This window comes from Panthera tigris, chromosome D3, assembly GCF_018350195.1.
Source record: "Panthera tigris isolate Pti1 chromosome D3, P.tigris_Pti1_mat1.1, whole genome shotgun sequence".
Classification (NCBI taxonomy): Eukaryota; Metazoa; Chordata; class Mammalia; order Carnivora; family Felidae; genus Panthera; species Panthera tigris.
Window position 1 is genome coordinate 19,550,538 of NC_056671.1, and position 19,683 is coordinate 19,570,220.

Below are 19,683 nucleotides of genomic sequence, written 5' to 3' on the forward strand. Positions count from 1 at the left end.
CCCTCCTTCCTTCTGGTGCAGGGTGGGGAAGGGAGGGAAGCTTCTATGCCTGGCCATGCAGGGATGGCTGTTGTGCTTACACAGGATGGCCGCTGCTTCTCAGGCTACTGAACACCTGTTGAACGCCTGTAACTGATGTCCCCCAGTTACAGGTGACAACAAGGCTGGCACCTTTGGGGGTTCTCCAGGGCTGTGTGGTTCCCACTCTGGCTTGTCATCCATAGCCTCCTGCTAGCTGCTCAGGGGCCCAGGAGCCAGAGGCATTTGCAAACCTCCCCTGCCCCACCAGCTCTGCAGAACTTTCCTGGCTCCTGCTTGCTGCCCAGAACGGGTAAGGGGGGCTGGCCCACACTCAGTGCCCTTTCCTGTTCTGCAGGAGCCCAGGGCATTGTCAACAGTGGCCTGATCCCCTCACTCGTGTGGAAGCTGCAGAGGGAGGAGGAAGAGATCCAGGGGCTCCTCTTGGACACACTGGCGGCCTGCCTGATGGAGGATGCCACCGAGGCGCTGGGTAGCCACGTGGTGCCCTTCCTGAAGCAGAAGCTCCTTAGCACCAATGATGACATTCGCAGCAAAGCTGCCCGCACACTCATTGCGGTCAGGTGAGCCTGGCCCGAGTGGATGGAGCAGGGAGGGTGGGAGTGGCCGGCCCTGGGGCTTCTGCTGAGGCTCAGAAAAGGCAACTGAGCTGCCCCCAGCCCTGCAGCAAGCCAGCCTGCCCTGGAGGTCCAGGGAGCCCACCTCAGGGCCTGCTTCCCCTGGCCTGCTTGTGCCCTGGGGGAGAAGGACCCTCTCCCCTGGGGTGGCCACAGCCCTGTTGGCCTGAGGGTGTCCTAGGTTTAGCACTCACAGTCCTGTGTCCCAGGAAGCCCCCAGTCCTGGGGAGCATGAGATGGTTTTTTACCCCCTCCCTCTGAGGAGGGCAAGCACAGGAGAACTGGTGGTGACAGGGGTCACTGAGTGTTCCCTATGTGCCCGGCATTACCTACAGACCGCACATTTAGACATTCCTCCAAGGAAGGTGAGTATCTCCGTTTATAAGTAAGGAAATGAAGGCACAGGGGACCCAGGGTTACACAGAATCATAGTCTAAATCCTGGCCTGGAGCCTGAGGGAGCACAAAGCCTCAGAGCTGGGAGGAAGGGCGGTAGGGAGGCAGCGTGTGAGCCTGGACAGAGATGTTCCCCAAGGATGGGTGGTCCCTCGTCCCCCCCAAGTCCATGCCTTAGATATGGCCACCTGCCTTCATCCTGACACCTCTTGCCTCCCTGAGGCCTGGCTTTCCCTCCATCTGGGATTCTCTCTAGAAACCCAGGCCATCGTTTCTACAAGTGTGGCCCTTGATCCAGACCCCTGGGAGCTTATGAACATGGAGATTCTGGGGCCCCACCCCACGCCCATCACCATCTGCTCTTTGCTCAGAGGTCCCCTTCCAGGGAAGCCTCTAAGGACCATACCTGCTCTGGAAACTGGCAGCCTCCACCAGCCTGCATGTGCTTTGCACTATTCCCTCCTGTTTTGTGTGTCACCCCCAAGGGGAGTTCCTGAGGACAGGGCTTTGCTCTGTTTGCCGCTTGGGACTAGGGGTTCAAAACAGGGGGAGCTTTGGTCCCCTAGGAGACAGGCAGCACTATCTGGAGACATTTTTAGTTGTTCCAATGTTGGGGAGAAGGGGCACTCCTGGCATTGAGGGGATAGAAGCCAGGGATGCTGTTGAGCATCCCACAATGCAAGGGACACAAGAACCATCCAGCCCCAACATCAGTGGTGCTGAGCTGGAGCAACCCTGCTCTGGCCTCAGCATCTGGCCCCAGGGCCTGCAAGGTACTCGGGCAGCCCTGGCTGTGGGAATGAATGAACACATGGGACCCCTGCAGGCGGGCCTCAGGACTCTGCATCTTTGATCAAGCTCCCAAGGGGAGCTCATGGGGAGTCCATCATGTACATTTTCACAGCTTTGTACAGTGCCAGGATTAGAAGTGACTTACAGCATCCTCTCTCCTGAGGGTGGCTCTCTACCGGTGTCTCCCTGGCAGCTTGCTGCTATTTGTGTGGCTGAGCCCATCCCTGGTAGCTCTGGCTCTTACATGGAGTCAAAATGAGTGTCCCTGTGGTTTGCACCCCTGGGTCCTGCTGCTCCCCATTTTGGAGCTGGGGGGAACAGGTCTGTTTTTTTTTTTTTCATGTGATACCTTAGGACAAATCTCTATCACCCACCCCACCCTGGCTCCTCTGTGGTTTTGCCTTCAGTGGCCACAGGCCATGCTCCCAGGTTGTCTGAGTGTGGGGGGTGAGACCCAAATCTGTGCTCCCTGGTGCCTTGGTACCCATTGGCTAAGCCTGGACCACCAGGGATCGTCCCAACACAAGTCTTTCTGGTGTCCCCTGGGGTGGTCCTGGGCCCTGCTCACCTCCTCTTGCAAAAGTGAAGCCACATAGTTGTTCCCTCTCTGGTCTAGCATCCCTCTGGAGGGCAAGAACCAGGTGTGGCAGCATGATGTCATCCCCATCCTGGTGCACCTGCTGAAGGACAAGGTGGAGGAGGTGCAGGCCAATGCCGCTGGGGCCCTCATGTATGCCACGGTGACAACTCAAGGTGAGGCAGCTTGCTGGCCAGGTGCATCCCCTGTATAGGTGGTGGAGCTTACTGGGCAGTGGGGGGTCACTGCAGCCTCCAGCATGCTGGCTGTCCCTGCAGGCTTTCCAGAACTCTCGTTTTGTGCTCAGCATCCTACTGTCCCCTCCCTGCCCCACCAAAATACTTTCCCGGCCTGTTGTTGAAGTCCTTTCAAGTTTGGGCCCGAGGCTCCACCCTCCTTCTTCTTCCTGGCCACAGTGGGCCACCTACCTGTAGTCCCTCCTGGTCACTCCCATTAGGACCTCTGTCCCCTCCTGCCAGGCTGTTCCCTGGGACTGGAATTCCCACCTCCAACCCAGGACGCTTGTAAGCCTGGATTCTGGGATTAATTATGTCGTTTGCCGTCCTTGATTTGGTTATCTTGAGCCCTAGGCAAACAACTGGAGCCTTGCTTTCATGGGTTTTTAAAAAATTTTTTTAAATCTTTATTTATTTTTGAGAGAGAGAGAGAGACAGAAACAGAGAGTGAGTGGGACAGGGGCAGAGAGAGAGGGAGACACAGAATCTGAAGCAGGCTCCAGGTTCTGTCAGAGAAGAGTACAGAACCCGATGTGGGGCTCGAACTCATAAACTGTGAGATCATGACTTGAGCCGAAGTCGATGCTTAACTGACTGAGCCACCCAGGTACCCCTTCATGGTGTTTTTTTTTTTTTTAATCAAAATTACTTTTTTCAATGGGTGGGGTAGGCAGCAAATAAGAGTATGAGATTACCTCTCCCACCTGGGGAACCCCAGCCAATCAGGCTTCCATGTTAAGTTATCCAACCCTGGGCTAACAGGAGCTACTGGGCTGGTTTCCCCACCTGGAGGCCAGGGTGGGTAATCCCACTTGACCTCTGAAAGCTGTCTGTCCTTCCCCATGCTCACAATTGCCTGTACCAGCCCTATGCCCCGTGCTCTCTTGGTGTTCCATAGAGGACTGACTGGGTCTGACTCTCAATCAGCATGCTGTAAAGCCCCCCAGAATTGGCCTCTCAGCCATTCCCCACTAGACCCTAATGGTGGAATTTGAGACATACCAGAGGAGGAGAGGTTGGGGCCTTCCTGGAGCCACAGCCTCCTTTCGATTATGCAGTGAGGATGCTGACCACCAGGGCAGGGGCTCCCCCCAGCACATTTATTTCTTGGGCGTCCTCAGTGCTGTGTCTCATTTGGGCTTCCTGTGGGAGTTCTTGGAGGGCCGGAGGGCTCATGGTGGGCCCAGGTAACAGCTAGAACCTAGGGATGTGGGGCCACTTTTCACAAAGCTGGCACTCCAGCCAAGGGTCCCCAAGCCCCTGCCATGTGCCAGGCCCTGTGCTTGGTGGTGGGGACCTGGACATCTCAGCCTCTGGTGAACATTGGTGGGAGTGGCAGAGGGTTGATGATATAGAAGAGAAGCATGGCATGTGGTGGCCCAGGGCAGGGGCTGAGCCTCCTCTGGGAGGGGCATGGGTGTTGATCCAAGGGACAGTGGGAGTCAGCACGGCGGAAGGTAGCTGGACAGGTCCCAGCATTAAGAGAAGAGTACAATGGGGTGCCTGGGTGGCTCAGTTGGTTGAGCGTCCGGCTTCGGCTCAGGTCACGATCTCACGGTTTGTGAGTTTGAGCTCCGCGTCGGGCTCTGTGCTGACAGCTCAGAACCTGGAGCCTGTTTCAGATTCTGTGTCTCCCTCTCTCTCTCTGCTCCTCCCCTGCTCGTGCTCTGTCTCTCTCTCTCTCTGTCTCTCTCTCTCTCTCAAAAATAAATAAACATTAAAAAATTAAAAAAAAAGAAAAGAGAAGAGTACATTAAGCATAGCAGGAAGGATGGGAGGCAGGGGGCAACCATCTGGCCTTTTAGCAGGCCAGGACAGCGGGGAGGTGGTGAAGGTTAAGGAGCAATGTCTTGTTTACACATTAATGTCTGTGCCCACCACTAGACTGTAAGCACCAAGAGGGAGAGAACTATGTGAGTTTTTGTGCCTGACACAGAGTAGGTGCTCAAGAAGCATTTGCCACATAAATCAACAATTGGGTTTTACTTTTTGTGTTTCCTTGTGAAAACTGGATTGCCGGAGAGGCATCAGGGTGGTTGGGGAGAAGCCAGTTGAGGGGCTGGAGGGGCAGGAGATGAAGAGGGCAAGGTGGGAGGCAAAGGAAGATGCTAGGCCTTCGAGGGAGTGAGGAATGGCACCTCCCCTGAGGCCAGATGCCAGGATTGGGCTGGGGTGAGAGGAGGCCCCCTGAGGAACGCGTGGTGTTGGTGGCCCACAGGAAAGTATGCTGCCCTGGACACAGAAGCCATCCACCCGCTCCTGAGCCTGCTTGGCTCATCCTTGAGCAAGGCACGGTTGAATGCCACCAAGGCCCTCACCATGCTGGCTGAGGCCCCCGAGGGCCGCAAGTTTCTGCAATCTCGTGTGCCCGTCTTCCGTGTCCTGGAGGATGACACCAGTGAGGCCGTGCGGCGGGCAGCACAGATCGCCGTCAAAGTCATTGAGTGGAAACCCTGAGCCTTTTACTGGGCCAGATCTGATAAGCTGCATGCCTGAATAAATGGGCTGAATCTCTTTATCTTGCGTCTGAATGGCACTTTATATTCCTGGAGTGTGGTCACATCTTCCATTTCCTGCAAAGGGGAAACACCCGGCCTCAAAGGACTGGGTCATGGTGGCCAGGCAAGGAGGCATGGGCTAAGTCCAATGCCCAGGGATGGGAGGGTGGCATTCTGGCTCTCTGCTGGGGCCAAGAGTCCCCACAGAAGGTAGACAGCAGGGCTAGGCCCTCCAGAGACAGGGAGGGGCAGGAGTTGGATTGGGAGAAGAAAGACAGTTGGATCTGGCACAACCCAAGTTTCAGACATTTGAGTGACCAGGCCCTTAGGTGTGGCTGGATACTGCCCTGTTCAGCCAGTTCTTCCCCCTTCTCACAATGGGTGTCAGGAGGGAAGGTCACAGTGCCAGCCTATGTGGGCTCTTTCAGGGGGAATGTGAGTTGTATGAGGCCCCCTAGAGATGCACGCCCAGGACAGATATCTTCCCCGAGAAACAAGAAGTCTTAAGAGTAAACTCCCAGCTGGCCTATGCCAACCATACCCCAGCCCCACAGCAGCCCTCTGTCCAGCCTTCCACTTGGGCCTCCACCTGTCTCCACTTGCCTCTCTTCTCCCCCAAGTGAAACTGGCAAATGAAGCTGGAGAGCTTGAAGGGGTTGGAGGAGAAGCCAGGCTGTGGAGAGTATGAGGCTTGGGAACCCTTTAATCTCCTCCAGCCTTCCCTGCCTGGTCTGGCAGGATGATGGTTCTCAAGCCAGTTCTGACCTCTGTTCTAGAAGCTTCAGGAGGGGAGCTTAGCTTCAGGGGAGCTTTTTGAGGCTCCCTGACTCAAACGAGGCTTTCCTCATTATAGCGCCAACCTGCAACCATATTTCCTATGGGACAGAACTTCCCAGGCTCATGGAATGCCCACTTCTCCCAGAATAAACGTTATCAGGAGAACCAGAGTCCTCAAGTGAGCACCTTCTTATAGTTCTTTCAAGTGACTGGGGCTTTCACTTTCCTAGAAGCAACAGAGAAGTTTGTGTCCCTGGAATTAGAGGATTAGCCCAAGTAGGTGCTCTTGTTCTAAAAGGGACTGGCTGCTGAGCCCATCTGGGGTTTCGGGTAAGTCTCATTCTCAAAACCGGCCCCATAGGAGGAAACCTTTTCTCCTTCAGCAAAACAGGTGCTTGAGGACCCCACTTCTTCATGTCCCCTTCCCACCTCAACCCATGGCAGCTCTGGCCAGGGTCACTGACTGCCTTGCTGCCAACACCCTGTGCTCTTTGTGTTTGATCCACGCTGTGGCCCAGGTGTGGATACTCCCTTCTGTAGCAGCTATCTTGGGCCTCCTTCCAAGGCTCTGGCTGTGCTCTCTTTGGTCTCCTTTATAAAACTCCCTTTCTCTACATGACCAGTAGTGTTGGCATTTCTCACAGCTTTGTCTAGGCCTGCTCTCCTCCCACTCTGCCACACAATCTCACCTTCCTGGTATGGGCCTTCTCTACCAGGTTCTCTTCTTAGCTAGGCTTGCCCACTGCCTTGTCTCCCCCAAATCTGGGCCTGCAGCCCCAGCCTCTCTCCTAAGTTCTGAACCCTTCTATCCAACTTAACATCTATCCTTAAATGTCTCCAGGCAAGAGTTAATGCCAATCCTTCACAAACTGTTCTGAGAAACAGAAGAGGAAGGGACACTTCCCAACTCGTTCTATGAAGCTAATTTTACCCCATACCCAAACCAGACAAAAACATTACAAGAAAATAAAATTATAGACCAATATCCTTCATGAATATAGACCTAAAAACTCAACAAAATATCAGCAAACCAAATCCAGCCACACTAAAAAGGCATTATACACCATGATGAACTGGAATTTATTCCAGGAATGCAAGGTTGGTTTAACATATGAAAATGAATCAATGTAACACATAACTACAATAAGGACAGAAATCACATAAACATCTTAATAGATGCAGAAAAAGCATTTGATGAAATCCAATACCCATTTCTAAAAAAAAAAAAAAAAAAAAAATCCAAACTAGGAATAGAAGGGAACATCTGCAAAAAGTCATCGCTAATATCATTCTCAATTCTGAGAGCCTGGATGAGTTCCCCCTAAGATCAGGATATCTGCTCTCACTACTTCTATTCAACACTGTACTGAAGATTCTAGCCAAAGCAATTAGGGAAGAAAATGAAATGAAAAGCATCCAGATTAGAAAGAAAAAAGTAAACTATCTCTTTTTGCAGACTACATGATCTCGTACATGGAAAATCTCAAGGAATACACTTAAAAACTATTAGAACTAATCAATGAGTTCAGCAAAGTTGACAAAGAAAACAACTCCATTTATAATAGCATCAAAAAGAATAAAATACCTAGGAATAAATCTAACAAAAGAAGTGCAAAACTTGAGTACAAAAAATAAAACATTGTTGAAAGAAATGAAAGAGGACCTAAATAAATGGAAAGACATCCTATGTTCATGGAACAGAAGACATACTATTGTCAAGATGGCAATAAGTATCTTCATGCAACTCAAACTCAACATGTCCCAAATGGTGCTCAACTTTTCTCCCACATCCACTCCTTTTCCAGTGTGGCCTGTCTTTGGAATTGGTGCACCCTTTGCCTGCATGCTTAACCCAGAGAGTCATCCTGGCCTCAACCTCCAGAAGTCTAGTCAGTCAAGTCCCGTTACTTCTGATTGCTGGCTTCTCTTGATGCCATTCCCTTCTCTTTTCTTCTTTGCCACTAACTTGCCTGGGTTGCTCTAAACAGCCTCCTAGCGGGTGTTCTTGCTTCCCTTTAATCTTTCCAGCAACAGCCAGCAAATCTGAACCTGTCACTTCCCCACTGAAGCTCCCAAGAACTTATGATCCCAAAGTAAATAAAGCAAATCAGGCCTATGCTCACCTTGCCCTCCCTGTGGCCCACTGTTCTATGCATAAGCCATGTCTTGGCATCCTCAACCATGCTTTCCACTCTTGTGTCATGACTTTCCACATGTTGTCCTTTCTTTGTCCAGTGCACTGACTTCCTTCTTTGGCCAGGGGAGGCCTTTCTTGACTCAGACTAGGTGGGCCTCCTTGTTGTATACACAACTCATGGAGAGCCAGTGTGTATCTTTGGTATCAGGCAGGGCTGTTCCAGGCCCTATGCCCATTCCCAATGTACTCAGTTCCCTTGCTGAGCCTGTCTCTTCCCCTATGAGATGTGGTTAATTCTAGTCCTTCCACAAAGTGTGGTTCTATGGCTTGAATGTGATAATGCACTTACCCCTGGCAACAAAATAGTAGGCCATATTAAATGCTGGCTATCATGGCTAGTGTTTCACTCTCTGCTTCCTATGCTGTATTCACAACTATTTCCTTGTAGCGGCTGGCACATAGTAGGCACTCAAAAATGTCAGCTGAAGGGATAAACTAGGGAGGAGAGACTGCATGTGAGTGTGCCTTGAGTGTGATTTTTGTGATGCTGGGTGGGCCTCTGCCAAATCACTTTAAGGCACCTGGAACTTTATCTAAAGACATTATTGATTTTTGAGAAGAAGGAAGAGGAAGGAGCAGCTTACGGAGTCCCTGCAGAAACACAGCCTCAGAGTGGCCTATACTTGACAGCTAAAGGAGTTTAGCTCCTGGATCCAATGCCCAATAACATGCCAATTGTAGGTAGACTGGGAAGGACTGGGAAGAGCTCAAGAAGGAGGAAGTTTTCCTTTCCACCTGCCCTTCAGGGGTGCGGTATGGCTTTAGCCAGACAATGCTGAGTTGTTGAGAGGACTGTTTCACTGAACAGAGACTGCTTCAGCTCCACCAGTGGTCCAGACAGGAGCCAAAGTCCCACCCGTGGGCAGCCTCGGCTTTAGCTGGTCTGTGAGGTCTTTGGCAGTGGGCACAGCACCTGTAGGTGGGAACCCCCACGTGGGGGTGAGGCTTACATTACATGGCATCTTTGCCAGCAGGGCATACCTTTAAAAGGAGGAGAGAACAAAGCAAATGGAGGTTGGGCATAGGAAGGAAATGGTTACAGTGAAGTAAACACAAGCAAAAATCTCAAATATATCTAGAAATAAAAAGCCAAAATTAAATTTAAAGTGAAAGTCAGTGTTTATGCAGTAGAGCCATTTGGAGAAAATGACTCATTTTGTAAAGGAACAGATGTTCTCATTTGCATAGTCTCTGGAGTCGCAAATGGACTTCACCCTGTCCCCTCAGCATGCATGCCCTGCAGCTGGTGGCACTTGATTTGTGACACTGAGGGAGTGTTTACATTAGTGTAATCCTTGGTCCCATATCCATGAGTCTCCCGGTAGGAAACACTTTCTCCACTGGATGATGAGGGACTCTGGAAGAGGCTGTGGTTTGCTTGCTCTTCCCAGACACCCCTGGGCCCCAGCTGCCTTAGTAGTAGTAGATGTGCAACAGGACTATGGTCAATATCAAGAGGAACCCACTGGCATTGGTAATTTCTCTCCTGAAGGGGATCTCTGACATGTCATCATACTTTGTCCCTTCCCACATGTCACTGTGGTTTGTCCCTTCTAATATGTCACCACTCTCTGTCCCTATATGTACATCATGGCACTCTGTCTCTTCCAAAGTGGCACTGTGCTCTGTCCCTTCAGACGTTCCACAGCACTTTGTCCCTTCAGACCTGTCCTGGCACTTTGTCCCTTCCAATATATGCTCTGTCCCTTCCGATATGGTACCACACTCCATCCTCTCCTTGGCTACTTCTTCTGGGGCCAGTTTGGGGCCAGGCTGTGGCTCCAGTCCACAGAATGCATTCCACGCTTTCCAGAAGCAGCCCTGGGTCTCCTCAAATGCATCTGGAATAGAGGGAACAGGCAAAGATCAGGATCACAGGCCAGGACACAAGAAGGACTTTCTATGGTGTCATATCTCAGCAGTCCCAGAGAAAGACCAAAAGACTCTCTCCAATATGATCAGTCCTCAGCCCCTGCTATGGAACATCTACCACCATCCTCAGAGACATGGGCGAGTGGGATAAGGGGCTTTGGGAGTTTGGCAGGAGTGGGGTGGGAACTGCCTGGGGCCATGCTTGCCTTCTGGCAGAGCCTTCAACAGGGCCCAGATCCTGGAGTGCCTACCCTTCTCTGTCTTAGGCACATGGCCGAACACAGTTTGGTAGGTTTAGGGCACAGGACTGCTCCTCTGAATCTGCCTCCCCAGTCGCTACTCTCTAGAGGATGGAAGAAATCCCCTGATTTCTGGACACTGTTCTCCTTGGCAAGCTCTCAGAGAATGTTTTCCTCAGGCAGGTATCAGTCTCACGGCCTGGCCCAAAATAAGTTACTCCGGGCACTTGAAGGGGAAATCACTGATGCTTTTCAGGAGGCAAAGGAGGGAAGTCTAGGATTTACAGGGAATTTTCCATTCAAATTAGTCAGAATGCCTTTCTGGGACTTAAAATTGCTCCCTGTCTGTCTGTACAGCTCCTGCTGGCTGCTCCTTTGGCCTGTTCAGGCTCGGGTCAGCACCACGGCTAGCTCCGGCACACCCATGTGGGTCCAGCGGCTGCCTGCAAACAGTTTCCTCCTTGATTACCAGATGGGCATATCTCAGTTCGAGTGTGCACCCAACAGTGTTCGTTGCGACCTGTTCTCTGTCTCATTCTGTTGGGCAGCATCCATGCCAGCCGTGTCCCGAGGCTGAGGTAGCACCATGGATGACAGAACCCATCAGCCAGGGACAGAGGAGCCTCTGTCACACAGGGAGGGCTGCTGCAGCAGGAGGACCTCAAAGCCAGGGACACAGATCTCTGCTGCCAGTGCTGAGAAGTCCTGAGTGGCACATTCTCAATACCCATGTTATCATATTGTCATGCAGCTGCCAGGCCCAAGAGGCTACTGTATGTAAAAGGCAACTGATCATTTTGATGATGGCCCAAGGGTTATATGATGGGCAGTGGGATGGCCAGTGGCCGAGAGCACACATTTTAGAGTCAAACTTGCCCATGTTCACATTGGTGTGCTATTTCTGCCTGATTATCTGTGGACCTGGGGCAAGTTACTTAACTCTTCAGTGCCTCAGTTTCCCCATCTCTAAGTGGGGATGATAATTGTACCTATCACACACACCTATCACACCACCTGGCACATCCCAAGTGAGCAGTAAATATTAGCCACTGTCATTATCATCATCATCATCATCATCATCATCCACCCATGACTATGGAGAGAGGAAGAAGAGGAACGGGAGGTGCACCAAGAACAAGCACCTGGCACCTAATAAGCCCGTTTCCCCCCACCAAGAGAAGAGACATTCCCAGAGAGTCCTACATCCTCCAGGTGTGTGGGACAACCTTGCTTAGGATAGACCACTCTTCTGCTCTGCACCTGCCCCCAGGGCCTCCTCTGCAGATGACAAGAGGGAGCCTGGGGCCTCTTTGGGCTCTGAACTTCCCTAGCAGTGGTGGAGGGGGGCCCCAGAAGGCTGCCTCCTCCCCTAAACTCACAGCCTCCCTGGGTACTCTCTGCCTGAGACTCAGGACTAATCTCATTAGGCCTTTATCCCTGTTTGCGTCAGGGCCACAAGAAGCTCAGGTCACCCCCTACCCCCACCCCCACCCATGGCCCCAACACTCCTTTTCTGACCCCATCTGCCGAAAACCTTCCTCTGGGCCTTCTGGAGTCCCCCCCACCCCCGGAACATTCTGCTTCTGCTTGCTGGGACTGAAATCTAACTGTCCTCAGACCTCTTTTCCCGGAGCCCTCTCTCCCTTTTCTCCCTCAGGTTTCTCTTGTTAAGGCAGGGCATCATCTCTATGTGGCTAAATCCAGTGGCCAGTCCTAAGGCTTCATCTTTCTTCACTCATCAGTATTTGCCTCTCCTCCAATGGCTTCTCCTGGGGTGTCTCTTGCTTCTGCCTGGGCCAGATCCCTGTCTCCTCCCCCTGCCCCTCCCTTCCAAAGGTGGCTCACTGTGTCTGCTGCCTCTCCCCAGCCCAGAAGCCTCTGCATAGATGTCCAGAGACATCTCAACCTCAACAGACACCCCAGAGGGGGCTTCTGCCTGGAAAAGCATTTCTGAGAGGAGGGACCATGGGGCAGTACAGGCCACATCCACCCAAAACACTATCAACCAGGACCTCCTGCAGGGTTTGGATCCTTCTCACCTGGGTGTGCTTGGGGTGCTGGTCTCCTCCTTTGTATTTCTGCATCCAGATCTACCCTTTCCTCTTGACTATTTCGTAAACTCCAACAGAGCCGGTGGAGCTGGGGAGAGAGTGGGGGGCATGTCACCATCTAGGGCCCTGTCACACAGACTGTACCCAGGCACAGCCAGAAGCTGGGCACCAGGGTCTCCATGGACTGAGATGAGACCTGGTTGTTCAACTCCAACAAGAGACAGAAGGAACATGGGGTAGGGAAAGCATGGCACTTGGGGACCTTGGATTTCAATTCTGGCTCTGATACTGTGTGGTTGCATGGCTTTGGCACAGGGGACACAAACTGTCTGGGGCTCAGTGTCCTTCAACTATATAGTAGGGGTAGGAGAAAAAGTGCTCAGAGCTCCTTCCAGTTCTAAGAGTCCAGGAACCTGTGCCCTTCAGGATGAGAGCAGCCGCCTGTCACCTTGGTCTGCTTCTTCCGGTGGAGGAGGAGGCCCTCTGACTGGATGAGTGGACAGGGCAGACCCGGGAGCTGCTTTCCTTCAAAGAGCCCCTCCTGCCTGTCAGAGTTGAGCACTAACCCAGCCCAGAAGAGGCTTTACCTGGTTTACCTGGCCCCCCACTGAGCTTAGTTACTCAGACTCAATAAGGCATTTGCAGATGCAGAAGGAAGTGTCCCTTCCCTTCTGCTCTGTGACTTTGCTTTTGTCCTGAAAACACACATGGAAACTTTGGGAAGTAACAAAATCCAGCCAATTGTTGTTGTTGCTGTTTTTAAGGGCCAACTAAACGAACATTTCCACCAAGCCTATCCTGGAATAGATTTTGATCTATTGTACCAGACTCATTATATTTGAATCCCAGCATCCCTACCCCAACATATGGCAGGGATATGAACAGGCTGGGTTGGCCCCTCTCTGGCCAGCCCACTCCAAGACCTGCCTGAGCCCCACCTCTCAGACTAAAATGTTGGAACTAAAATTCTGTTGTATTAATAACAGAGACTGGGTTTAGCCTCTAATTGCTTCCTGATGATGCCATATGTGTATATTTGCCTTCCCAACGACACTATCAGCCCCTTTGGAAGAGGTTGCTGGGTGCACTAGAAGAGCCTGGGTTCATGTGCTGTCCCTGTTGTCCTGCCTCCTCTGGTAGGCGGTGAGAAGAGGGCCTGGCCCACTGACACTGATCCATAAGTTCCAGTTCTCCTGTTCACTTCTCCCTCCCTTGTTGGCAGCTGCTTTGTGTTCTCCAGAGCACCTGGCACACTGGGAGGCAGGTGGTAAACAATCAACAAATACTTGGCTGCTTGAGAAGTGGGCACAACCAAACAGTTGAGAGGAAGAGAACAGCAAAGAACACAATCTAGACAATTAAGACCCTGAGCAACAGGAAATCAAGTTCCCCACCCACCGCCGGATTCTCAAGGCGCTGGGAGCTGGGCAGTCTCCCAGCTGTCACTGATGCAGCGGGTGTGCACATCCCACACCCCTGGTTGTCCTCCCCATATGCTCTAGCCCTCTTCCAACTGGGCTCTGTGCACAAGAGAGGAGTGAATTAATTGGAAACCACTGACCAGGAAGCATGGCCAGAGGGAAAACCCAAGATTGAGGGGGAGACCCTGAGGCAGTCTTCTGAGTTCAAGGCTTTAACCCAGAACCCAGGAAAAGCTGCAAAACAGGCATGTAGATCTCATAGACTCATCTTCCTTCTGATCTCCTCCCTAAACTTCAGATACAGTAGGGCTTTCTGGCTTGGCCAAGTCCCTGTCCTGCGAAGCCTACTGGCCATGCTGATGGAGGTGATGTAGGGGAGCCAGGTTGGGGCCCAACCCTACCACTTACCTATTTGTGGTACCTTGGGCTTAATTTCTTGACTTAATTTCTTGACTTAATTTCTCTGGGCCCAGACTTCCTGTATTCCAATTGGGGCGACTGATATCTACTTCCTGGGAGATGGGAACAGCAGCTCAGGAGAAGGCTGAGAGGCACCCAGCCCTGAGATGAGCCACCAAAGGCTTCCAGTATTCCAGTCCCCTCCCCCTTCCTGATGGCTTAATTCCCTGCGGATGGGTGGAAGCTGGGACTGCTCTGATTACATTAATTCACACTGAGGTTAGTGAACTTAACACTTCTAAGGAAAATTTGCATCTTAAAAGCCAAACTTCTCATTCTAAGTGAATATCTAATTGGTGAATTGTTGGAAAGTCTTTTAGTTTAGTTTTTATAGCAGGGCCCTTTCTCTGTTCTTTGCCTATTACTGACCCATCCCCCAAGCCCAGTCCCTAGCCCTCCCTCTTTTCAAAAAGAATGCAGGAATTCAGTCACTCTCTCCCAAACCAGCAGAGCCTAGTTACTGCTCACGGGGACTCTGGGACTGAGGGTTGATCCCAGAAAACCTCACGACAGCACTTACATGTTTATCGGGAACTGGGTCCGTGAATAAGGAGATCCCCAGGATGGTGAAAAGGCTGACTATGAAGAGGATTACAGCAAAGTAGAGGTAGTGCATGCCACAGATGATCAGGGGGCACTTGCTGTTTGCCCCACAGCTCCAGGGTCCGTAGGCAAACTCAGACAACATTCGAGAGAAGCCAATCAGAAGTCCTCCGGTCAGCCCCCAGAAGGCACCCTGCCAAAGGAGGAGCCCCAAGAGAGTCATCTGGAGGGGATGGGTGGTGAGACAGACCATCAGCCTCACCTCCCCACCAGTTGAGTTCTGAAATTAAAATCATCATCGTAACAAAGGCTTTAAATTAATCTTGTGGAAGGAAGCAGAATGTAAGCACCAGTGAGGAGGCCTTGCCTTCTTGGGCTGAACCAAGACCTGAGACCCCTGCACTTTCTCTTAGGTCAATCAGAGAACTTGAGAAACACTGGAAACACTTTTAAGTAAGATCATAAAAAGGCATCTCAAACATCATGTGTCCGAAAGGCTGTGGTGACACCTCCATCTCCCTGGTTGCTCAGGTTGAAACCCCAGGAGTCATCCCTGGTCCCCTTATTTCCATCCTGCCCTACCACCAACCTATCAGCAAATGCTGTTGGCTCTGCCTCCAAAGTATATCTGGAATCCCATCACCCTATGGCTACCGCCCTAATCCTGAAACTGCCATCTTCTCTCACATAGGTGGCTTCCCTTCCTGGCCCCTGCCTGCCCACTGTCCTCACAGAAGAGTGAGCTCTTCAAAGCATGCATTAGAGAATGCCTTGTCTCTGCTTAAACTCTCCAGTGGCTTCTCATGGCCTGCCATCAGAATAAATCTCCACCCTACCCATCAGTTGACTTCACCTGGCTCTGCCACTCTCCCCTTGGTCATTCCACTTTAGCCACTGCATGCAAACTTCCTCCTGCATGTTTAACCTGCCTGTTTTGCTCTTGGCTCAGGCCTTTGCACTTGCCCTTCCCTCTGCTTGGGTCTCTCCCTAGATCTTGGTATTTCTGGCTCATCCTTCAAGGTTCAGATTCAAGGTCACTTTCTTAGAAGTCTTCTCCTACCATTGGCTAAGGTCCTTGTATCCCCCCTACCTCTAGTGCCTGCCTTGCCACCCTCTACTATCCTTTTTTTATCTTTTAAACAATACTGCATCACTATCAGAAATCTTTATCTGCTTATTGGGTATAATCTGTCTCCTCCAGCCAGACTGTCCACACTTTAAGAGTAAGGACTTCATCTTGGCTCTAGAGCTGTATCTGGAGCTTGACTTAGATGGAGATGGATGTCAGAGGAGACAGAAGATATGGTACATGGGCAAACATCTTGGAAAAAGGCCTAAAACCAAACGCCAGGTGGACGATCCACAGGAACAATTTATTGAAGGAGATGTGCAGAACGGGAAGATCTAGAAACAGATGGACAGCAGAAGCCAGATGAGCATGCCATCTGAAGCAGAGTGGAGGAGAAGGCCTAGAGAAACTCTCTAGGTCAAAGGGGTACCTGCAATTGCTTGTAACCTTGGACAAGGGGTGTCAGGGGAACCCCTGAGCAGATTCCCAATTTTCTTTGGCAGTAGGCTCCAATACCTCAATGCTGGTGTCATCATTGGGAGGCAGATTCTCATGACAGCCTGACCCTCTTGCCCATGCCCTTGCCAGCAGAGCAGAGGGCAGCAGCTCTGGCATCTGCAGAGTCCAGCCACCCTGCCCCCCACATTCTTGGTGCTAAGTTGAGTCTTGGTGAGCTGAGCAGAGCAAGGAGCTCTGGCAGGTTGGTCTAGAGGATTGGACACCTGAGATGGGCCTATAGGAAGCACCAGCCATGTGGAAGAGTAAAAAGATATTCCTGGCAAAGCAAACAGTATATGCAAGTGAAGGGAGAACAGAGAAGGCATAGGACAGTTAGGTAATCAGCACTGCAAATCAATTGGAGTAGCTGGGGCCCAGGGGCTGTGCATGGAGAGGGCAAGGGCCAAGAGGTAGGCAAAAGCCAGATCACATGACACCTTAGACACTGTGCTCAGGAAATTGTGCAAGGCCCAGCTACTCGGTGCTGCTAGGGGAAACAAGTTATGACTCAAATAACAAACAAAATATTCTAGCAAACCATGCTTTCAAAGTCTTATTGATAAAATGATTGAATCATTAGTAGGAATCTTTATTTAGTTTAAAGTGTGAATGGAAGATATGGTCTTCACTATAGGAAGGGTGAAAGGAGCTCATGACTGTACATCCCCCTGTGACCCTGAAATCACTGAGTATGACGCATCCATGTACAGAGGCAACAGAATTATATTTTCCTACAACCAGATATGTGTGAAGAAGGAGCATGCACACTGCATCATCTATGTCATGGTTAAAAGTGGATTACATTGTAAAGGGAAGAAAAACAAATTAGAGCTCACCTTTTCCCTGAATGCATGAGGGAGCTCAGACTAAGTCTACCCAGGAGGAAATAATCTCTTGGAAAGCAATGATGCAATGGTGTGAACTCTTGAAGCACAAGAAACCCTTCTAGGGCAGCTCTTTCAAAGACAACTATGATGTGAAGGCAAGTCCTCACACGCTGTCTTGCAGTGGCCATGCCAACACCTACCTACCTTTTCAGTGACTCTCTTGCAAAATACAGCAAGCAGGAAGATGGCAGCAATGGGCGGGGTCAAGTAGCTCATAACTGCATGTGTGTATTCAAATAGTCGTTCACTGTATTCTGTTTCCATAATAGGGACCCAGAGGATAGTGACAGCAAGTAATATTATAACAAAAAACCTGTAAATTATACCAATAGTCAATGGCAATTTGATGAGCTTTATTCCCCCCGCCAGTAAAATATCTATAAACCATAAACTATTAGCTCAATTATTCCTTAGATTAAATTCAGATGCCCATTCATAAATGTGGAACAGAGGAGACAGCTACATACCTAAATACTGATAGAACCATAAAGCTGCAGATAAAAATCATTTAACTTCTGAACAAATAAAACTGTCCATTTGCCTGTTACTAGACCATGGATAGATTTTCACCACATTTGGAGGGTGTGTTTGGTCAGTCATGCTTACATTATAGTACATGGAAAATATCAAATTCTTGAGGATAGCATGCTATAAGACATTTCAGACAGATTAGTACAGCACATAATTTTGAAGATTTTGACAAGTTCAGAAACTTATTTAAATTTTGCTAAAAATTTTATGAAACTGAGTGGAGGCTCCAAATGTTCATTATTTTTTCTTAAAAATTTTTAAATGTTTATTTTTGAGAGAGACAGAGAGACAGAGTGTGAGCAGGGGGGGAACAGAGAGAGAGGGAGACATGAATCTGAAGCAGGCTCCAGGCTCCGAGCTGTGAGCACAGAGCCTGACGTGGGGCTAGAACTCATGAACCGCGAGTTCCTGACCTGAGCCAAAGTTGGATGCTTAACTGACTAAGCCACACAGGTACCCCCATTATTTTTTCTAAGTAAAAGATTGTAAAATATGTATTGACATATAAAATTACACTAGATTACATGTCATCCCAAGGATGAATAAATCTTAGTTCTGTATCAACAAGGGCTTAAAAATTATAATTTAGAGTGAATGACTATAAGATATGAAGGACAAATTCCTTGATAATCAAAGAAGACACAAGGATGTGAATTCCCACCCAAGTAATGATGTGATAGTTTGCATGAGACTAATCCTCCCACAGTAACAATGATAAGTTGGGGGCCAAATATTAAACTGCAACACTCAGGGAGCCAAAAAGCAGGCGGAAATGGGAAAGGATTTAATCCTTGAAAGAATACAACCATAGTGGATGCTATCTACACTACCCAGCTTTTCTTCTGAAGGCTCTTCCTAGTTTGCATGGTGTGGGTGGCTAGAAATTAGCAGAGAGCCTCACTATTACTAGGTTGGGGTATAAGAAGATAGAGGATGGGGGGGCGCCTGGGTGGCTCAGTCGGTTGGGCGTCTGACTTCGGCTCAGGTCATGATCTCACGGTCCGTGAGTTCGAGTCCCGCGTTGGGCTCTGTGCTGACAGCTCAGAGCCTGGAGCCTGCTTCAGATTCTGTGTCTCCCTCTCTCTGACCCTCCCCCATTCATGCTCTGTCTCTCTCTGTCTCAAAAATAAATAAACATTAAAAAAAAATTAAAAAAAAAAGAAAAAAAAAGAAGATAGAGGATGGGGATTCAGAGTGGTTGAAAATGCTATGGGGGAATTTTAGAAAGGAGGGAGCTACTGAACAAGGGGGTCCAATCTGTGCATACACTTCCCTTATATCCTTGGCTGATCCCCAAACTATACATGTGTGGGAGAATCTCCAAATAGTCTATCAACAAGTGGCTGCTGGAAGGTTGAAAGAGTTGAGCAGACTTCAGTGGCTGCCTACACTGGGAGAGACAGAAATTGGGAGTTGGAATCTCATAGAGTTAGAGGGCCTGTCTAACCACCTTAGGCTTTTCACTGAAACTCCTGAAGGGCCATGCCATAGAAGTAGAGACTAAATCCCAAGACTAAGAATTTGCCATAAGACTGAGTGAAACTGAAACAGACCCACCCTAATAAAGTATAAAAACAGACCTCTGCAAGTTTAAGGTGATCAGCTAGTAATTTACCCACATGCTTGAACCAATACACTTTAGAAGACCATGATCAGAGTCTCTACAATAATGTATTTATTCACAACATTCAGTATACAATAAAATTTACTAGGCATGGGAAGAAATAAGAAAATGTGATCTTTAGTCAAGAAAAAAGGCAACTGATAGAAACAGACCCCAAGATGGCTCAGATATTAAAATCAGCAAAGACTTCAAAGCAGCTATTATAGCTACATTAAAGGACTTAAAAGAAATGATGGTTATGAGAGAATAGATGGGAAGTCATAATAGAAAACTGGAAACTATAAAAAGTTTAAAAAGGAACCAAAATAAAAATTTTAGAACTGAAATTCCAGTTCAATATATGACATGAAAAATTCACTGG

The 19,683-nt window shown here is 49.7% G+C and overlaps 2 protein-coding genes across 8 annotated transcripts in view; one reads left to right on the plus strand and one right to left on the minus strand.

The window, feature by feature from the left end:
* Positions 1-5,174, plus strand: part of RSPH14 (radial spoke head 14 homolog) — a 79,293-nt gene extending 74,119 nt beyond the window's left edge. For both annotated transcript variants that reach the window (XM_015542136.2, XM_042961953.1), the window contains exons 5-7: positions 377-602; positions 2,460-2,596; positions 4,875-5,174. In XM_015542136.2, the coding sequence (XP_015397622.2) occupies positions 377-602; positions 2,460-2,596; positions 4,875-5,113 (602 nt within the window). In that variant the 3' untranslated portion in view covers positions 5,114-5,174. The remainder of the gene's footprint in view (positions 1-376; positions 603-2,459; positions 2,597-4,874) is intronic.
* A 4,049-nt stretch (positions 5,175-9,223) lies between these two features.
* LOC102956227 (sodium/glucose cotransporter 1-like) overlaps positions 9,224-19,683 on the minus strand; it is a 57,246-nt gene continuing 46,786 nt past the window's right edge. For 5 of the 6 annotated variants that reach the window (XM_042962433.1, XM_042962435.1, XM_007092298.2 and 2 more), the window contains 4 exons: positions 17,312-17,480; positions 14,691-14,906; positions 12,279-12,378; positions 9,224-9,969 (listed from right to left, as the gene is read on the minus strand). In XM_042962433.1, coding sequence (XP_042818367.1) covers positions 9,542-9,969; positions 12,279-12,378; positions 14,691-14,906; positions 17,312-17,480 — 913 coding nt within the window. In that variant the 3' untranslated portion in view covers positions 9,224-9,541. The remainder of the gene's footprint in view (positions 9,970-12,278; positions 12,379-14,690; positions 14,907-17,311; positions 17,481-19,683) is intronic. The other variant, XM_042962436.1, reaches the window with a different exon arrangement.